At 36.1% G+C, this 19,363-nt stretch overlaps 1 protein-coding gene across 1 annotated transcript; it reads right to left on the bottom strand.

The window, feature by feature from the left end:
* Nucleotides 1–748: 748 nt before the first annotated feature.
* Nucleotides 749–1,678, bottom strand: LOC116913795 (olfactory receptor 4L1-like). The gene has a single exon (XM_032918100.1). The coding sequence runs from the start codon at nucleotides 1,676–1,678 to the stop codon at nucleotides 749–751; it is 930 nt and encodes a 309-aa protein (XP_032773991.1).
* Between the last annotated feature and the right edge of the window lie 17,685 nt (nucleotides 1,679–19,363).

Here is a 19,363-nt window from a genome sequence, read left to right as displayed (position 1 = left end):
CTGTAGTCAGAGTTGTTTGTTTATGAAAGAGCTGGGTCATTGAGTTTTAATCAGAGTTCAAGGAGGGAAGGCTTCTTTTTCTGAAATTTCTGACCATGTTCCAAGCTAAGTCTGTACATTTGATACTCTAGAAGGTCTTGTCTTTCAAGAATCTACTGGGTCCTTTTGGAGCTGGCCACTGTCACCCAGAGTCTGGAGGACCAATGGCTCTTGCTACCTTGCCTGATACTAGCCTAACATCATCATGTGTATTAGATGAATCTATATATATGGTCTTTGAGGAATATACGTAATATTTTACAATTATTACATATCAATACATATTAATTATATGTAAATTTTATTTATACTATGCATATTTATATAATATACTATTGTATTATATAAATATATATTATTATATAATTATTATGTGCATTATATATTCCTCCAAGGCCATATATCATCCCAGGATTTGTATGTTGGCCACTATAGCTTGTGTTATGTTCTTTGGTTCAATGAAAGTTTTTCTTAGATATGACAATTAAAACATGCAGAAATGTTTATTATTGGAAAACATTCTAAATAAAAATGAAGAAAATATTAAACCTTTACTACTAATGTAACGGTAATAGATTAGTACTAGTTTCTCTTTATTAATGCATAGTTCAAACATAAAAGTAAAGCAACACATTACCCTTAGTCTTTAGTTTATCTAGCCATGATATTCAAAGGCTGTGGTAATTATGAAGTGTTCAATCCATAAGTTCTATGTGCAGCTAACATGTTGGATCCATAATTTTCTCATGGCTTTCTTCATTTCCCGATTTCTCAGTGTATAAATAATAGGATTCAGTAAGGGAGTGATAACGGTGTAAAATACAGCAAGAGTTGTATTGCTTGCAAAACTTCCGAACGGCCAGGCATAGATAAAGATACAGGGTCCAAAGAACAGAGTGACCACAATTATGTGGGCAGACAATGTGGACAGAGCCTTGGAAAGACTGCCAGGTGATTTGTGCTTTACAATGACCAGAATGACAGTGTATGAAACAAGCAAGAGGATGAAGCAGATGAAGGAGAGCAGCCCACTGTCAGCAATCACAAATAACTCTAGAGTGTATGTTTCAATACAAGCAAGCTTGATTACCAGGGGAAGATCACAAAATATATTATTTATAATATTGTGTCCACAGAAAGGCAAATTCACTGTGAGTGCCATCTGGCTCATGGTGTGTATGAAACCAATTGTCCAGGAAAGAATAATACACCTGTTCAGCAGCCTGTGACTCATGATTATCCTGTAGTGCAAGGGTTTGCATATGGCCACATATCTGTCAAAGGCCATGACTATCAAAAGAGTCATTTCAGCACCCCCGAAGAAATGCATGAAGAACATCTGGGCCATGCAGCCCTGAAAAGAGATGCTCTTACGTGCTGCCAGTAAGTCTGTTATCATCTTGGGCGTCGTGACAGTGGAAAGACACATGTCCAGGAAGGAGAGGTTTCCAAGAAGAAAGTACATGGGAGAATGAAGGGTAGAAGTAGCTGCCACTGTGACTATAATAAGGATGTTGCCCACCACAGTAGTGCCATAGATCAAAGTAAATGTCACAAAGAAGAAAGTCTGAAGTTGCCAATCTCCAGAAAATCCCACTAAAATAAATTCTGTCACAGCGGATCCATTTTTATAATCCATTTATTCAACTCAGAAAGGTTCTCGAAGTTCTTTAAATACAGAAGTGAAAAACCAAAGCAAGCTACAGTTAGTATCAGTATGATTGTATTTTTATTATTTGTGGATAGTGTTAACCAATGATTTGAAAGCATGCAATGTTTAACATATCAATGTATCAGATCATAGCTTGAAAATTTAAGCATCACATCACTTTAAACAATATTCTTAAGGTTATATGATATAGAAGACATTTGAAAGGTAAAAATTCTATTTATATTATTTTATCTTATCAAATAATATATTTCAGCAGGTCCTTTTTTCATTAACCTTTTCACATAGAAATAAAGATAAAGATTAAATGGAAATAACTATTTTGCTTCTAATTTATTATTGTCTTCTGTTCCTTAGATTCCTTGCAGTTATGTCATTCAAATAAACAAGTAATATAGAATCATAACGGTAAATTCATTGCTCTGTATTTATGAAGATATTATCAAAGATTATCTAGTGATTTTTAAAACAGACACAAGTTAGAAATTAATTTAAATGCAGAAGGCAATCTACATAGTCATTGAATATTTTTTCTTTTAAATCTTTTTTTAAAATCTTTTGCTTTGTGATGTATTCTAAAAACTCCAAGAAACATGGACTCAGACTCAAATGTTTTTGAGCCTGTGTCCTCAAATGCCAAATTGCAGATTCAAAAGAAGGGCTGTTGTGATAAATGCATGCTTACATTTGCTGATTTAATAGCAAATGGCATGGTGTCTCAATTTTTACCTATAAGTTTTGCTTGTGTTATAATCTTTAATGCTAAACTATCTTAACTGGGCTTTTTATATAACATTCAAAGTTTCTGGAGTAATGAAAATAATCAATTACAGTAAAGATATTATTAAGTGCTAGGCTTCACTCTGAATTCTTTAATGTATGATAAAGGTGTTTAATTCTCATAGCGAACACAAGATAAAAGAATATTGTTAGCATGTGTATATAAAAAAGCTATGATGTAGTATCTATTGACTTTTTAACAATTATCTAGCTATCAAGAATGAATGTTACTGCTTAAAACAAGTCAATCTGGTACCAGCATCTGGGTTTATACCAACATACCATATGCCTACAAAATGGAAAGGATATATGTTCATAATCAAATAGTTAAACATTCTTTGAACTCATGTGTCTCATATGAATTCCTTAGAATATATGATGCAACAACAAAGAGATAACTTAAAGATACAATTAACTACAACTGTTTTTCCTATGTAACCAATGTCTGTTATACAAAGGCATCATAATCTAGAAATATATTATTATAAGGATGACAAGCTGTGTGAGAAAACCTTTAACTTTGTGTAGGACTTATGCAAAACAGATTCAAGATCAATTCTATGTGAGACCTTCAAAAGTGAAATAAACTTTAAGGCCAATAGTCAAAAATGGGTGTGATATGGATATATGAAAATATAAGAAATGAAATGTGCTAAGTACATCGTTATAGTATGATCCAGTTGCTTGAGTTCTAATACATTTCCCTCTGAGACAGCAATAGCATGTTATAGATCAAATATGATCCATTTTAAAATTTATTACAGATGTTTATTGGGATATATATTTTCCATCTTGTTTATTTTGCTTCTATAGAGAAGACTCATGATAAAATTCTTAAATTATTTATATTTTGATTTGAATCGAAAACATCTTACATCTCTTCCCTTTACCTAGTGGTCACCTGTTTTCATTTATGGTCCAAGAATTATTTTTACAGAGGCTAAGTATCTAATTAAGATCACAAAGTGACCTTCCAGTTACTTTTTAAACTCTGAATAAACGCATATATTTATATAGTCTTTCAAGTGCCTTGATACTGGAAAAAAATAGCTCCTAGTCTGTAAAATGTTATAGGACACTAAAACTTTTGTAGCATGAGCTTTCTGGATGATCATATAGCCTTTCTTACATTTCTTAGACTCATTGTAATTAGTCATTGACTATCCAATGACCTTTTTTCTGCAGCATCATCTTGAGAGTATATTTTCTTGCCCGTTTACAGGAATTGTTAATTCTGGATTCCTGTGCAGTGAAATCAGCTCAGTTGGAGGATTTGATGCCTCAAAGGCCAAAACCTCCCTTTTGCTAACACAATTTTTTAAAATACCATCTTCAGCATAATAAATTTAATGAATTTGTTTGCTATAATACTTTAACTTACCTTTCCTAACATACAGTATGGGAATCGTAATATTCAAAGTAGTATTTAAAATTTAAAATAGGCCTTTTGTTTGCTTTAATGGCCTGTATGCCATTCTAAAGAATATCTTTCCCTTCCTTTAAAGATGTGGACCAATTACTGGAGAAAGTTTTTTTTAGAGTACAGGGAATCTAAACCCCAGTGGGAGTTGTTAAAAAGATGAAACTATTGTCTACTTTGGCATAACCAAGAGAGATGCTTGCATTTAATTCTTGGCTATGTAATGAAGTGTGTTCCTGCCTCGATGGTACCTTGACTAGAGCAGCCATGAAATTCTTGTTGTACTGGTGGTGACATCTGAAGTTTAGAAAGATTTTATTGAAAGGAAATTATCTTTTATCACATTAATTCAAATCAATTTTGTTAGTTTCAGTTTTGTGGCTATTTTCAGAGAATGATTCATGAACAGTTTTGGGTATATCTTCAACATATGATTTATATACAAATTAACTTGTAGAACACACAGGAAGTAGGATATTTGCAAAAACAAGTATGCTACTCATTTCCAAGTTATAGTACAGAGCTATACTAATGGAAACAGTATGGTACTGTCACAAAAACAGACACACAGAGCAGTGGAAAATAATAGAAGATGCAGACTAGAGTTCACGGATTTACAGCCATTTATTTCTTTATGAAGAGGCTCCCAAAATCCCAAACATTGGAGGAAAATATTATGTTAACAGATAGTGTACATGTGTACATGTTTAAGAGTAAAACTATACTCTTAAATTATTTTTTATTATTTTATGTTTCTATTGGATAGTTTATAGACTTACATTTCAAATGTTATTCCCTTTACCTCTCTGCCATCTCCCCTCCCATTGCTTCTATGAAGATGCTCCCACTTCTACCCACCCACTCCCACCTCAACACCTCCGCATTCCCTTACACTGAGGAAACGAGGCTTCACAGGACCAAGGGCTTCTCCTATTATCCCTTACTCTATTCATGTCATCCCAAACCTGATCAGTAATCTCAATAAAAGACCATACAATTTAAAACTGGTAAAAGAAAAGTTAAATTTAAAACTGAAAAGAAAAGTTAATTACTACACGCTAACAAATCAGTAGAGGTAAGGACATTCTGTATTGTCAGGCAGGAAACTTTGGGAAGGGGACTTAGGAGGTACTGCTTTGCTGAAGAAAGTACATTACAGGGCTTTGAAGTAATAAAGCCTTGAGCTACACCCAATTCACTCTGTTTCATACATACCTTTGAAACTGTCATCTCTTAGATTCTTACTCAGACACAATGTTTTCTGCTTCCTATCATGCCTTCCCTTGATGATGGGCTCTTATCCTCCTGAAGTTTTTTTCCCTAATCAGCTCTCCTTTTTCTATAAGTTGCCTTGGCCAGGTTATTTTTTCACTACAACAGAAAATGATCTAATACAATGTGGTTCCACAGGTACAAAAATGATGGAGCCCATTTTCTCATAAAATCTCACTATTTATCCAGAGTTATCATCAATAGCTGTCTATTCCTCTCACTTTTATTGATTTTGTGGTACATTCTCAGGTCGTTTTGTTTTACTGTTTTGGCATGATTTATTTGTTCTCTGTGATATCTTGACTGTTTTTACTATTCTCTTCACATTGATGTATTCTGTTTAATATCCTCTGGAGAGCCTTTTTAATAGCTGTGTATTCCATTCATGTTTTTACCTTGGAAATTTTCATTTCTTCTTAATATTATTAAATAGTTTTGCTGGATAGTGTCTTGTTTGACAATGTCCTTCACGACTTGGAGTATATCTTAGAAAGCCCTTCTGGCTTTAAAGACTTCTTTTAAATAACCTTTTTTTAAAATTTTTTAAATAAGTATTTTTATTGTATTAAATTCATTTATTTATTCACTTTACAATCTAATATCAGCCCATCCTCTCCTCCCAACACCCTCTCATGTAGATCCCTGCCCCTTTCTCCTCAGAACAGGAAGCCCCCCTCTGTGTGTCAACCCTCCCATCCCCATTCAATCCCCCAGTCCCCACCTCTCAGACTCTCCCCATGCTCCCACCTCATATCTCAAGTTGCTATGGAACTAGGCACATCCTTCTTTTTATTTTTTAATTTAAACATAATTGCATCCTTTCTCCATTTCCATTTTATCTGCACCCCCCACAGATACCTCTCAGTACATTGCAAAATCATGACCTATTTTTAAAGAAAATAATTATTACTTATGTATATAATTTTACAGATATGTGGATACAACCTCCTTAGTGCATTTAGAGAGATATGTATTTGTGATTTCTGGGATAACTACCTGTCATTTTATAATCAATTATGGCCAGTGGGTCTGTCTTAATTAACTGGTTGGCTGCTAGCATCTGCCTTTTTTTCTTAATTAAATCATTTTGACTTTTTAACTTTGATCTTTGAATTCTGGAGATCCACCTTTCATCTGTGCCACACCTTTGGTGTGGAGTCACTACCACTGCATTCCCTGCTTGACCTGCAGAGAAGACTCTGCCCTTGAGCTGCAAGCATGATGGTCAGTGGTGCTGGCACCCAGGGCAGGTTGGTGTACTGCAGCTTGGGTCTCAAGTGAGTCCTGCCCCCAGACAGGCTGCCCAACTGTATGCTCACCCTGACTCTGAGCAATAAGATATCCAAAGTGGAGAATGGTTCATTTTCTGCATTACGTTTTCTTGAAAGACTTCTGTGAGGGTCTGTGATTCACCAAAGAATTCTAGCCCAGACTCGAATAGTATGCAGCATCAAAGAGAATTTATTCTGCAGAGATCCAGCACACAGGGTATACCATCAAGGATGAAAGAGAGAGGTGTGTGCTTTGCAGTCAGTTTAACTTTTGTTAGGGTAGGAGTGTGACTTTTACCTTTTTTTTTGCCTTGATTGGCTGGGTCTATCTTCAGGGGTATGGGTGCTCTTGTGATTGGTTAAGGCTCTGGGGAATTTAGAGGGAGGTTTGGAACCACTGCTGATTAACTATTCCTTATCCAGGCTTGCTCAAGCCAGGTGGTAAGGCAAATCCCAGCCACTCCTGATTGGGTGAGTGTGAGAGAAGTGACTTGTTTTGGACTTTCCCAATTCTGAGAAACAGAAATTTAGGCATAGATTCCCAAACTGCCAGTTTGCAGCCTTTGTTGGAGTTAGTCTGGGTCTGGTCAACTCAATCATCTCACTTCTATAGTCTGTGCTACTACTGAAGGCCATGCTGTTTCCCATGATCCATGCAGCTGCTGCAAGTCCTGTTAAGGTTCATGGTCTTTTCTGCCACTAGAAGGCATATTAATGCTCGAGGAGGAGAAGGAGAAGAAGAAGAAGAAGAAGAAGAAGAAGAAGAAGAAGAAGAAGAAGGAAGAAATAAAAACAGAAAGCTATAAACTTTAAAGCTTAAAAACTTTGGTTAGGAAAAGACTCAGTTTTCTTTAAGAAGGTAGCCACTGGGAGTTTGACCAAGTTCCAATAATACTTGGTTGTTTGGGATTTGGGGGACAAACTAGGAGCAAGGGTGTGAAGGTACCTGGGAGGAATCAGAAATGATTGTGATCTGTGTGCATTATACAAAATTCCCAAGTAATCAATAAAATACTATGTTTGGGGAAAGGAAATGAAAATCTCAATAAACCAAACTAAGAGCTAACTGGAAAGCCTCACTAGTAATATGGATCATATTTAAAATATAGCATCAATGTAGAAGATAGAGGAATTCAATCATTCAGTTAAGGTCAACAATATACTATAAATTAGGATGGAATATGGGACACCATGAAATATTGTTTTGCATAATTGGCATAGGAGAGTACAAGAAACATAGAAAATATCTTCACTAAAATAATAGAAGAAAAACATCACAATCTATGGAAAGAGCTTTCAGCACAAGAAGTTTGCAGAACACCAGGTAGAATGGACCATAAAAGAGTATACCAACAACAAAAGATGATCAAATGATCCACCCTAAATCTAACCTATAATTCCTGATATCAGCTCATGCAAAAAGATAGGAAAGAAGGACACATTTTTTTTCTTTTGCTTGCCTGCCCTTACTTGGCAAGTTCATCTATCATGCTAAGAAATGCATTCTGGATTCCAAACACATAATCTTTGATGTCGGTGACAGAATGCACTTTCTAATAAGGTGAGATCAATCAGGCAAAGAACAAAAGCTTCCCTTTACCATGCCTTTATATAGGCTTCCAGCAGAAGGCATAGAAAGATTAGAGAAGAATCTCTGTACCTCAAAGATCTGGATTAAATTCATGTCTTCCCACTTCAAATTTCCAGATTAGAAGTGGATCTTACTATTTCAAATTAAGCAAAAATCTTGCAAAGATGTGCCCCCTCAATTTCTGGATTTTAGTTAATTCTTAGATGTAAGGTGACAGCTAAATTAGTCATCCTATATGGTATTAAAGTTTAAAGTATGGGAGATAATTGGTAAATGATGGTATCATGGTATTTAGGATAGGAATGTTTGAAAGGTCCCTACTGAGACCTTGAACCCTCAGATTATCAAGAGTTTATCTAATGAATAATAATAATAATAATAATAATAATAACAATAACAAGAAGAATAAGAACAAGAACAAGAAGAACAAGAACAACAACAAGAAGAAGAACAAAAACAAAAACAAGAACAAAAACAAGAACAAGAGAAGAAAGAATATCCTTAGCAGAGGACGCGTTGTCCTTCCACATACACACTTTCCAGTATTGCCCTCCCTACCTTTGCCTGAAGGAATTGATCACTTATTGCCCAATGAACAGTGACATTTCCTAAAGGAGGTGATAGTCATGACAATATTAAGGTACCTCATGTCCTCTAGATCTATAACCAGACTAAAGGCTAAGCAGGATCCAAGAGGGAGATGGAAAGGAATTTTAATGGTGTGGGATAATGGTAGAAAGAACATAAAACTGAATTTATATGAGTCTATATGTATAGGGTCACTGAATGAAGAGTCTATATTTTACATGGAAGCTTTCACGCTTAAGTTGTCAAACATTAATTTAGTAGATTGGTGGAAGCATTTGTCAAAATATTCCATACTGAAAAGGATCAGGAGATACCTCATAACTCTTGGTTTACTGTTGATAAAGGGATTTTAAAACTCAGAGAAATTTCAATGCCAGAGTGGATTTATAATGTATTGTTGTAAGGTCAGAAGACATCTCTTTCACTAAAAGTATAGTTCAAGAAAAGCTTTTTTTCAAGGGGTACCATCACATTAAAAGAGCTTTATTGTTACTCTAGTGTCAGAGTTAGGGTTGGGGTTACTGTTACTTAGTTGATGAAGTAAATACAACACAAGTTTAATTTGTGCCAGAGTAAGAGCAGTGAAGTAGAGTATGAAACATTAAAGGCACAACAAGTAGCACAATGTCCACAGTAGTCCTACTAGTAGTGGGTAGCACAGGCCAAGTGATTTCTATGGCGGCAGGACTCCTATGGATCTTTTCTACTGGCAAATCAATTATCATGTTTTTAGGAATGAAATAAAATAAGAAGCCTACTAAACTTTTGATTGATCTGCATAAAGAGAATAATTCTCAGAAAAAATGCAAACCTTCACTAGATCATGGTACAGGGAATATGGGCCCATGAACTGATTCCAGACTTGGGCCAGTTTTCAGGTTTTTATTCTCTTGAATGAAGTATTGGACAGACATTTACAAATCTAACTGTTGAGATCCAAGGTAGATCTAAAGCTTTGTCTGAGGCTCTGATACATGGAGAAGGAACATAGTTCCTTGAACCAGGAACATGTTTAAACAGAGCCTTGGGAAGAACTTGTCATTTGATCCTGAAAACACAGATCTTCTTATTCTAAGGTACTGTATTTATGTTAGACATTCTTAGACATTGTCAGAATTCAGAAAATTGTTCCCAAACATTTGGAGTAGAAGCTATTATGATTGGAAAGGCCAATTGGAAGCCATTGGAAATGCCAGTGTACATAATGAACAAAAATCAATATTATATATCTTGGAAAATTGAGGAAATTAGTGTTATTCTCAAGGACTGGTTTTCATGGTCTGTGCAGAACACAGACAGTTCATAAAAATTACACTTGACCATCACAAGATTATTCAGTTTTGACTCTGATTGCATCTGCTATACAAGATGTGGTGTCATTACTTGATCATATTAATGTTTCTCATAGTACATGGTGTGCAGGGCTCTTTTCTTAATACCTTATTCATGAGGACCACCGGAAGCAATTTAGCTCCAGTTGGCAAGGCCAGCAGTATATATTCATGGTTTTATCCCAAGGATATATTATCTTTCCATCCATGTATTATAACTTAGTTTGAAGTGATTTTTATCATCTGTCTCTTCCACAAAACATAGCATCAGTCCACTATATTGATGATATTATGCTGATTTAGCCAAGTAAGAGGCAGATAGAAATTAATCTGGATTTGGTAACACAAGAATAGCATTTGGACATGGTATATTCACAAGAAGATGGGAAATAAATCCAAATAAAATGTAAAGGTCTTACACTTCAGTGAAAATTTTAGGAGTCCAGTGTTTGGTGGCAAACAGAGATATTTCTTCTAAGGAATTCCTTCCTGCCTCTTCAACAATTAAGAAAGAAGAATATTTAATGAGGCCTACTTGTATTCAGAAATCAGCATATTACTCATTTTGATGTGTTACAAACATACACCAAGTCACTTGGAAAGCTGCAACCTGTGAGCAGAGCCTGGGACAGGGAAGCTCTTCAACAGGCTACTGTGAAGTTTCCTCTACCACTCCAACCATATAATTCTGTAGGCCTGACAATATGTGAGGTGTCAGTGGTAAGCAGGGAAGCTATTTGGAGACCTTGGAAGATCTCTTATATGCAAATCACAGAGATGTTTTGGATTCAGGGGCAAGGCTCCTGCACTTCCTGGAGATAACTAGGTATTCAATCAGTAGAACCCATTCTTATGGAAGAGGTCAAAGGTTCTTTGAAACAGACATGCACTTAACAAAGAAGTCTCAATGTAGTCACACCTTAAACTGTATTGTGATAATTGTCACAAAAAGACATACTTTCATTGATAGACATTTCTTGGTCTGCTAATGGGCCTTAATGAAAGCTAAACATTTGATAACAGGCTTCCAATTTACCATGGTATATGAGCTTCCCATTGTGATCTTGGTATTAACTGATCCATGAAGATACAAAGTAGAGTGTGCACAGCAGCAATTCATTATAAAATTCAATATAAAATAGAAATATATATGGTCTGGACAGAGATATTTCTGAAGACATAAGCAAGCTAAGAAGTTGTTCCTATACAAAGATTTCTATGACTATAATGCCTTTTGTTCCCATGAATGCACCTATAATTTCATGGGCTGTGCTCTGATTGTTAGATTGAAAAAGAAAAGGCTAGAGCACTGTTTACTATTTGTGAAGTACATGTTTGTTTCAAAGTACCTGTGACCTCTTCCATAAGAATAGGTTATATTGATTGAGAAACAATACTCAGGACAAGGGTCTATGATGGAAGGATTGGCAATATATATAAAGTAGACCATTTTGTAGAGTACGTTATACCTGTTTTATATGAATAGATTCTATTGATTGAGAAAATATGCTCTGAAGTCTGGAGTACATACTAATCCTGGGGATTTAGGTAATCCCCTTTCCAGCAGATAATGAAAGATTACCCAGTTATTAACTATACCAAATCCCAGTTTTCCAAGTAGAAAAGGTCTATATGTAAGTCCCTTCAATTGAAGAGAAAAGATTTTGAGTTTAATATTCCATATTTCCCTAGTCCCATCTGTGAACATGAGCACATCATACTCTCTACATGCAGGTAAGGAAGATTATATCTAGAGTTTAGAAAATTGCTTAGGAAGTGGTGTTATTCTGCCCCATGGTTAAAATCAATGATAGACTATAGCAGTCTAATTCAAGCAGGATGACAAAGAGCTAGACCCTCCAGGAAAGTAATCAAGGTTTTCTGTGGGGCTTGCTGAGGATAATGGGTATAGAGGAAGGTATAAATACTAACTAAAGCAAATAGAGAAGTTAGTATTATGTGGGTTATAATTCACATGAGCATTTCTGTCATATTCTGTTAAAATATCAATAAACATAAATGCACATATATTAAGGAAATTTTCTTTCTTCAGTTTTTATCATATAATATCAATTAGGATAGAATCAGTGGTGATAATATTTAAGTTATGGGACACTAAACAATGTCCCTTAACACGCATTGCCATCTATTTAAAAATGCACAATATGTTTGATATTGTACGTGAGATTGTTATGTCATGATAGGCATAGTTATGACCTGGATACTGCTTTTATTTGGAAATTAAGCAGGATATAAGGGGATATGACATTGTGTCAAGTTGACAAACATCTGATGGCCAGTATTGGTTGTCAACTTTATCTGGAATCTACTAAACTGAAGTGGTTGAGAACATCTTTCAGGGATTTTTTTTCCATTGGATTATTTGAAGTGAGAAGATAGAGTGTAAGTCTGGATCATCTGAGGCCAAAGACTAGACAGTCCACATTAAACCTAGACCACAAGTTACTTTTTAATTATCCACTTTACATCCCAATAGCTGACCCCCCTATCAGAGCCCTCCCTCTGATATCTGCCCCTTCCCCTATCCTAGCACATCAAGTCTCTACAGGGCTAGGAGCATCCTCTCCCACTGAGGCCAGACAAGGTATCCCAGCTAGAAGAACATATACCACAGACAAGCGACAAATTTCGGGATGGCCACTGCTCCATTTGTTGGGGACCTGTATGAAGAGTAAGCTGTACATCTGTGGGGTGTGGGACTGCTAGGTCCAGACTGCATGTTCTGTTGTTGGTGGTTTAGTGTCTGAGAGCACCAAGGTTTTAGGCTAGTTGACTTTGTTAGTCTTCCTGTGGAGTTTCTATCCCCTTTGTGGCCTTCAACTGTCCTCCAACTATTCCATAAGAGTTTCCAAGCTCCATCCACTGTTTGGTTGTGGGTACATCTGTATCCATCTGAATCAAGTGCTGGGTACAACCTCTCTAAGAACAGTTTTCAGTATCATTAATAGTGTCAGGGATTGGTGTTTGCTCATGGGATGGGTCTGTAGTTGGGCTGGTTATTGGTTGGCCATTTCCTTGGTCGCTGATCCATTCCCTGTCATGTATTTCTTGTAGGCAGGATATATTTTCAGTTAACAGTTTTGTGGGTAGGTTGTTGTCCTTGTGGCTCCACTGGGGTTCCTGCCTAACTACAGGTGGCATATTCAGGTTCATATCCCCAATGCTGCTGAGTCACAGCTAAGGTCACCCCATTGATTTTTGGATGCTGCCCTTATCCCAGGTCTCTGGCATGACCTTGAGATGTTCCCCACCTCCAAAGTTGCAGATTTCTATCCATAATTTATGCCATCAGGCCATATTTCCTATCTCCTCCAGCACTTGATTCTGACCACCCTTTACCCCACATTGCACTCCTTGTTCATGCTCTCACCCAACTTTCTCTGACTGGCTCCTATTATTTTATTCCTCCTTCTAAGTAAGATTAAAGCATTCTTGATTGGGCCTTCCTTCTTGTTTAGTATCTTTGGATCTGTGGAGTATAGTGTAGGTAACCTATATTTTATAGTTAACATCCATTTATAAGTGAGTACATACCATACATATCCTTTTGGGTCTAGGTTACCTCACTCCAGATCATATTCTCAAGTTCCATTCATCTGCCTGTAAGATTCATGATGTCTTTGTTTTTTATTGTGGGATAGTACAGTATTCCATCGTGTAGATGCACTACATTTCCTTCATCCATTCTTCAGTTGAGGGAGATCTAGGTTGTTTCCAGTTTCTGGCTATTATCATTAAAGCAGCTATGAACGTAGTTGTGAAAGTGTCCTTGTGGTATAGTAGAACATCTTATGTGTACATGCCCGGGAGTGTTATAACTAGGTCTTGAAGTTGAACTATTTCACATTTTATGAGAAACTGTCTGATTTCCAAAGTAGTTTTACAGTTTGCACTGCCATCACCAATGAAAGAATGTTCCATGTATATTTTCATATTCCATGTATGATTGCATGCGATATCACTTTAATTTTTTATCTTAGTCATTCTGATGAATGTAAGATGGAATGTCATAGTAGTTTTCATTTGCATTTCCCTGGTGACTAAAGACTGAACATTTTTGCAAGTGCTTCTCGGTCATTTGAGGTTCTTCTTTTGAGAATTCTCTGTTTATCTCCAGATCCCATTTTTTTAAGGGGGGGTTATTTGTGTTTCTGGTGTCTAAGTTCCTGAGGTTTTTATTTATTTTTTATTAATTTTTGGTATTAGCCGTCTGTCTGATATGGGGTTGGTAAAGATATTTTTCCAATCTGTAGGGTGTGCTTTTGTCCTATTGACAGTATCCTTTGCTTTACAGAAGCTTTGTAATTTCATAAGGTGCCATTTATTCGTTGTTGATCTTACAGCTTGGACCATTCCTATTCTAATCATGAAACTTTCTCAGTGAGTTCAATGCTAGTCCTCACTTTCTGTTCTGTTAGACTTTGTGTATCTCATTTTATGTGGAGATCTTTGAACCACTTGGATTTGAGTTTTATGCATGGCGATACATGTAAAAGACATAGTTAGACCAGCACCATTTGTTGAAAATGAGTTGTTATTTGCTCTGTATGGTTTTGACATTTGTGTCAAAAATCAAGCGTCCATAGGTATGTGGATTTATTTCAAGGTCTTTGATTTGATTCCATTGATCAGCGTGTCTGTTTCTATACCAATACCATGTAGTTTTTATAGCTATTACTCTATAGTACAGTTGGAGGTGAGGAATGGTGATGATTTCAGATGTTCTTTTATTGTTCACAATTAATTTAGTTATCATGGATTTTTGTTTGTTTATTTGTTTGGTTGCTTAGTTGGTTGTTTTTTTATATGAAATTTAGAATTGACCTGACAAGGTGCATTAAGAAATGTGTTGGAATTTTGATGGAAATTGAATTTGTAAATTGTTTTTGGTAACATGACCATTTGACTACATTTATTTTTCTTTCCTTTTATTGAATATTTTCTTTATTTACATTTCAAACATTACCCCTTTCCAGGGGTTTCCCCTGTGAAAACTCCCCATCCCATACCTTACCCCCTCCTTTCATGAGGGTGCTCCTGCATGCACACACCCACTCCCTCCCGCCTCCCACTCTGGAATTCCTTAACACTGGGCATCAAGCTTTCACAGGATCAAGGGCCTCATCTCCCATTGATACCCAACAAGGCCCAGCCTCTGCTACATATGCAGCTGGAGCCCGGGTCACTCCACATATACTGTTTGGTTGGTAGTTTAGTCAGTGGGAGCTTTAGGGTGTCTGATTGGTTGATATTGTTGTTCTTCCTATGGGGTTGCAAACCCCCTCAGTCGTTTCTCTAACTCCTCCAACACGGACCCTGTTTTCAGTCCAATGGTTGACTGGGAGCATCTGCCATTGTATTTGTCAGGCTCTGTCAGAGCCTATCAGGAGAAAGATATAACAGGCTCCTGTCAGCATTGAACTGTTGGCATCCCCAATAGTAACTGGGTTTGTTGACTACATGTGACATGGATCCCCATGTATGGCAGTCTCTTGATGGCCTTTCCTTCAGTTTCTGCTCCACAAATTGTTTCAATATTTCCTCTTGTGAGTATTTTGCTACCTTTTCTATGAAATACTGAAACATCCACATTTTTCTTCTTCTTGAGCTTCGTTTTCTATATCCATTCCACTGTTATTGATTCTCTGGAGTCTTACTTCTTGAGTTCTTTGTTTATATTGGATGTTACTCCTCTATCAGATGTAAGATTGGTAAAGATCTTTTCCCAAATTGTTGTCCTTAGAGCATAGGCTGGTGTCCATGTGTTCGAGGCACTTCCACACTTTCCTTATAATAAGTTTCAGTGTATCTGGTTTTATGTGGAGGCCCTTGATCCTTTTGGACTTGAGCTTTGTACAAGGTGATAAGAATGCATTCTTCTACATGCTGAATGCCAGTTAAACCAGCACCATTTATTGAAAATGATATCTTTTTTCCACTGGATGGTTTTAGCTCCTTTGTCAAAGATTAGGTGACCATAAGTGTGTAGGTTCATGTCTGGATCTTCAATTCTATTCCACTGATCCACCTGCCTGTCTCTGTACAAATACCATACACTTTTTTATCACTATTGCTCTATGATACAGCTTGAGGTCAGGAGTGGTGATTCTGTCAGAAGTTATTTTATTATTGAGAAGAGTTTTTGCTATACTGGTATTTTTTTTATTTCAAATGAATTTACAAATTGTTCTTTCTAACTCTATGAAGAATTGAGTTGGAATTTTAATGGGGATTGCATTGAATCTGTAAATTGCTTTCAGCAAGATGGCCATTTTTACTATATTAATCCTACCAATTCATAAGCAGGGGAAGTCTTTCCATCTTCTGAGATCTTTTTAGATTTCATTCTCCAGAGACTTGAAATTTTGTCATACAGATATTTCAGTTTCTTGGTTAGAGTCAAACCAAGATATTTTATATTATTTGTGACTATTGTGATGGCAATAATTTCCTTAATTTCTTTCTTGGCCTGTTTATCCTTTGAGTAGAGGAAGGCTACTTATTTGTTTGGGTTAATTTTATATCCAGCCACTTTGCTGAAGCTGTTTATCAGGTTTAGGAGTTCTATGGTGGAATTTTTGGGATCACTTAAGTATACTGTCATATCATCTGCAAATAGTGATATTTTGATTTCTTTCTTTCCAATTGTATCCATTTGACATCCTTTTGTTTTCTAATTTCTCTGGCTTGCACTTCCTATACTGAATATGTAGGGAGAGAGTGGGCAACCTTGTCTAGTCCCTGTATTTAGTGGGACTGCTTCAAGTTTCACTCAATTTACTTTGATCTTGGCTGCTGGTTTGCTGTATATTGCTTTTACTATGTTTAGGTGTGGGCCTTGAATTCCTAGTCTTTCCAAGACTTTTATCATGAAGGGGTATTGAATTTTGTCAAATGCTTTCTCAACATCTAATGAGATGATCATATAGAGGTTTCTTTGAGTTTGTTTACATGGTGGATTACATTGATAGATTTATGTATATTGAACAATCCCTGCATCCCTGGCATGAATCCTAGTTGATCATGGTGAATGATCATTTTGATGTGTTCTTGGATTCAGTTTGTGAGAATTTTATTGAGTATTTTTGCATTGATATCCATAAGGGAAATTGGTCTGAAGTTCTCTTTCTTTGTTGGATCTTTGTGTTATAATTGTGGCTTCAGAGAAAGATTTGGGTAGTGTTCTCTTTTTTGCTATTTTGTGGAATAGTATGAGGAGTATTGGTATTAGGTCTTCTTTGAAGGTCTGATAAACTTATGCACTAAATCCATCTGTTCCTGAGCTTTATTTGGTTGGGAGACTTTTAGTGACTGCTTTTATTTCTTTAGGGGCTATGGGACTGTTCAGATGGCTTATCTGATCCTGATTTAACCTGGTAGGTGTCTAAAAATTGTCCATTTCCTCCAGATTTTCCAGTTTTGTTGAGTATAGGCTTTTGTAGTAGGATTGGATAATTTTTTGAATTTCCTTATTTTCTGTTGTTATGTCTCCCTTTTCATTTCTGATTTTGCTAATTTGGATACTGTCACTGTACCTTCTGGTTAGTCTAGCTAAGGGTTTATCTATCTTGTATTTTCTCAAAGAACCAGCTCCTGGGTTTTTTACTTATTGTATAGTCCTTTTTGTTTTTACTTAGTTGATTTCAGCTCTGAGTTTGATTATTTCCTGCAGTCTACTACTATTGGGTGCATTTGCTTCTTTTTATTCTAGAGCTTTCAGGCGTGCTGTGAAACTGCTAGTGTATGCTCTTCCCAATTTCATTTTGAAGGCGCTCAGAACTATGAGTTTTCCTCTTAGGGCTGTTTTCATTGTGTCCTATAAGTTTTGGTATGTTGTGCATTCATTTTCATTAAATTCTAAAAAGTCTTTAATTTCTTTATTTCTTCCTTGATCAAGCTATCATTGAGTAGGTGTTGTTAAAGCTTCCATGTGTATGTGTGCTTTCATGCATTTTTGTTGTTATTGAAGACCAGCTTTAGTCTGTGGTGATTTGATAGGATGCAAGGGATTATTTTGATCTTCTTGTATCAGTTGAGGTCTGTTCTTTGATCAATTATATGGTAAATCTTCAAGGAGGTACTTAGAAGTGCAGAGAAGAATGTTTATTCTTTTGTTTTAAGATGAAATGATTTATAGATATCTGTTAAATCCATTTGGTTCAAAACTTCTGTTAGTTTCACTGTCTCTGCTCAGTTTCTATCTCTGTGATCTGTCCATAGATGAGAGTTTGGTGTTGAAGTTTCCCACTATTATCATGTGAGGTGCTATGTGTACTTTGAGCTTTAGTAAAGTTTCTTTTATGAATGTGGATGGCCTTGCATTTGGAGCATAGATGTTTAGAATTGCAAGTTCATCTTGATAGGTTTTTTTTCCTTTGATGAGGATGAAGTGTCCTTCTTGTTGTTTTTGAAAACTTATGGTTGATGGTGAATATACTCCAGCTTATTTCTTGGGACCATTTATTTGGAAATTTTTTTCCATCCTTTTACTCTGGAGTAGTGTCTGTTTTTCTCACTGAGGTGCATTTCCTGTATGTAGCAAAATGCTGAGTCCGGTTTACACATCCAGTCAGTTTGTATCTTTTCATTGGGGAATTGAGTCCATTGATGTTAAGAGATATTAAGGAAAAGTGATTGTTACATCCTGTTATTTTTATCATTAGAGATTGAATTATGTTTGTGTGGCTATCTTCTTTTGCACTTGTTGAAAGAATATTTCTTTCTTGCTTTTTCTAGGGTGTAGTTCCCTCCTTGTGTTGGACGTTTCCATCTATTATCCTTTGTAGTGCTGGATTTGTGTCAAGATATTGTATAAATTTGGTTTTGTCATGGCATATCTTGGTTTCTCCATCTATGTTAATTGAGAGTTTTGCAGGATACAGTAACTTGGGCTGGCATTTGTGTTCTCTTATGGTCTGTATGATATCTGCTCAGGACCTTCTGGCTTTCAGAGTCTCTGTTGAGAAGTCTGGTGTAATTCTGATAGGTTTGCCTTTATATGTTACCTGACCCTTTTCCCTTACTGCTTTTAATATTCTTTGTTTTGTGAATTTGGTGTTTTGATTGTTATGTTTTGGAAGGAATGTGTCTTCTGGCCTAGTCTATTTGGAGTTCTTTAGGCTTCTTTTATGTTCATGGGCATTTTTTCTTTAGGTTATAAAGGTTTTTTCTATATTTTTGGTGAAGATATTTATTGGCCCTTTGAGTTGGGAATATTAGCTCTCTTCTATACCTATTATCCATCCCTAGGTTTGGTTTTCTCAGTGTGTCCTAGATTTCCTAGATGTTTTGGGTTAGGAACTTTTTGCATTTTGCATTTTCTTTTGTTTCTGTGGTATCGTCTGCACCTGAGATTCCATTTTCCGTCTCTTGTATTCAGTT

Source organism: Rattus rattus, chromosome 12 (genome assembly GCF_011064425.1).
Source record: "Rattus rattus isolate New Zealand chromosome 12, Rrattus_CSIRO_v1, whole genome shotgun sequence".
NCBI classification, from domain to species: domain Eukaryota; kingdom Metazoa; phylum Chordata; class Mammalia; order Rodentia; family Muridae; genus Rattus; species Rattus rattus.
Note: the sequence above shows the minus strand (reverse complement) of the source record. Positions and strands in the feature narration are given on the sequence as shown.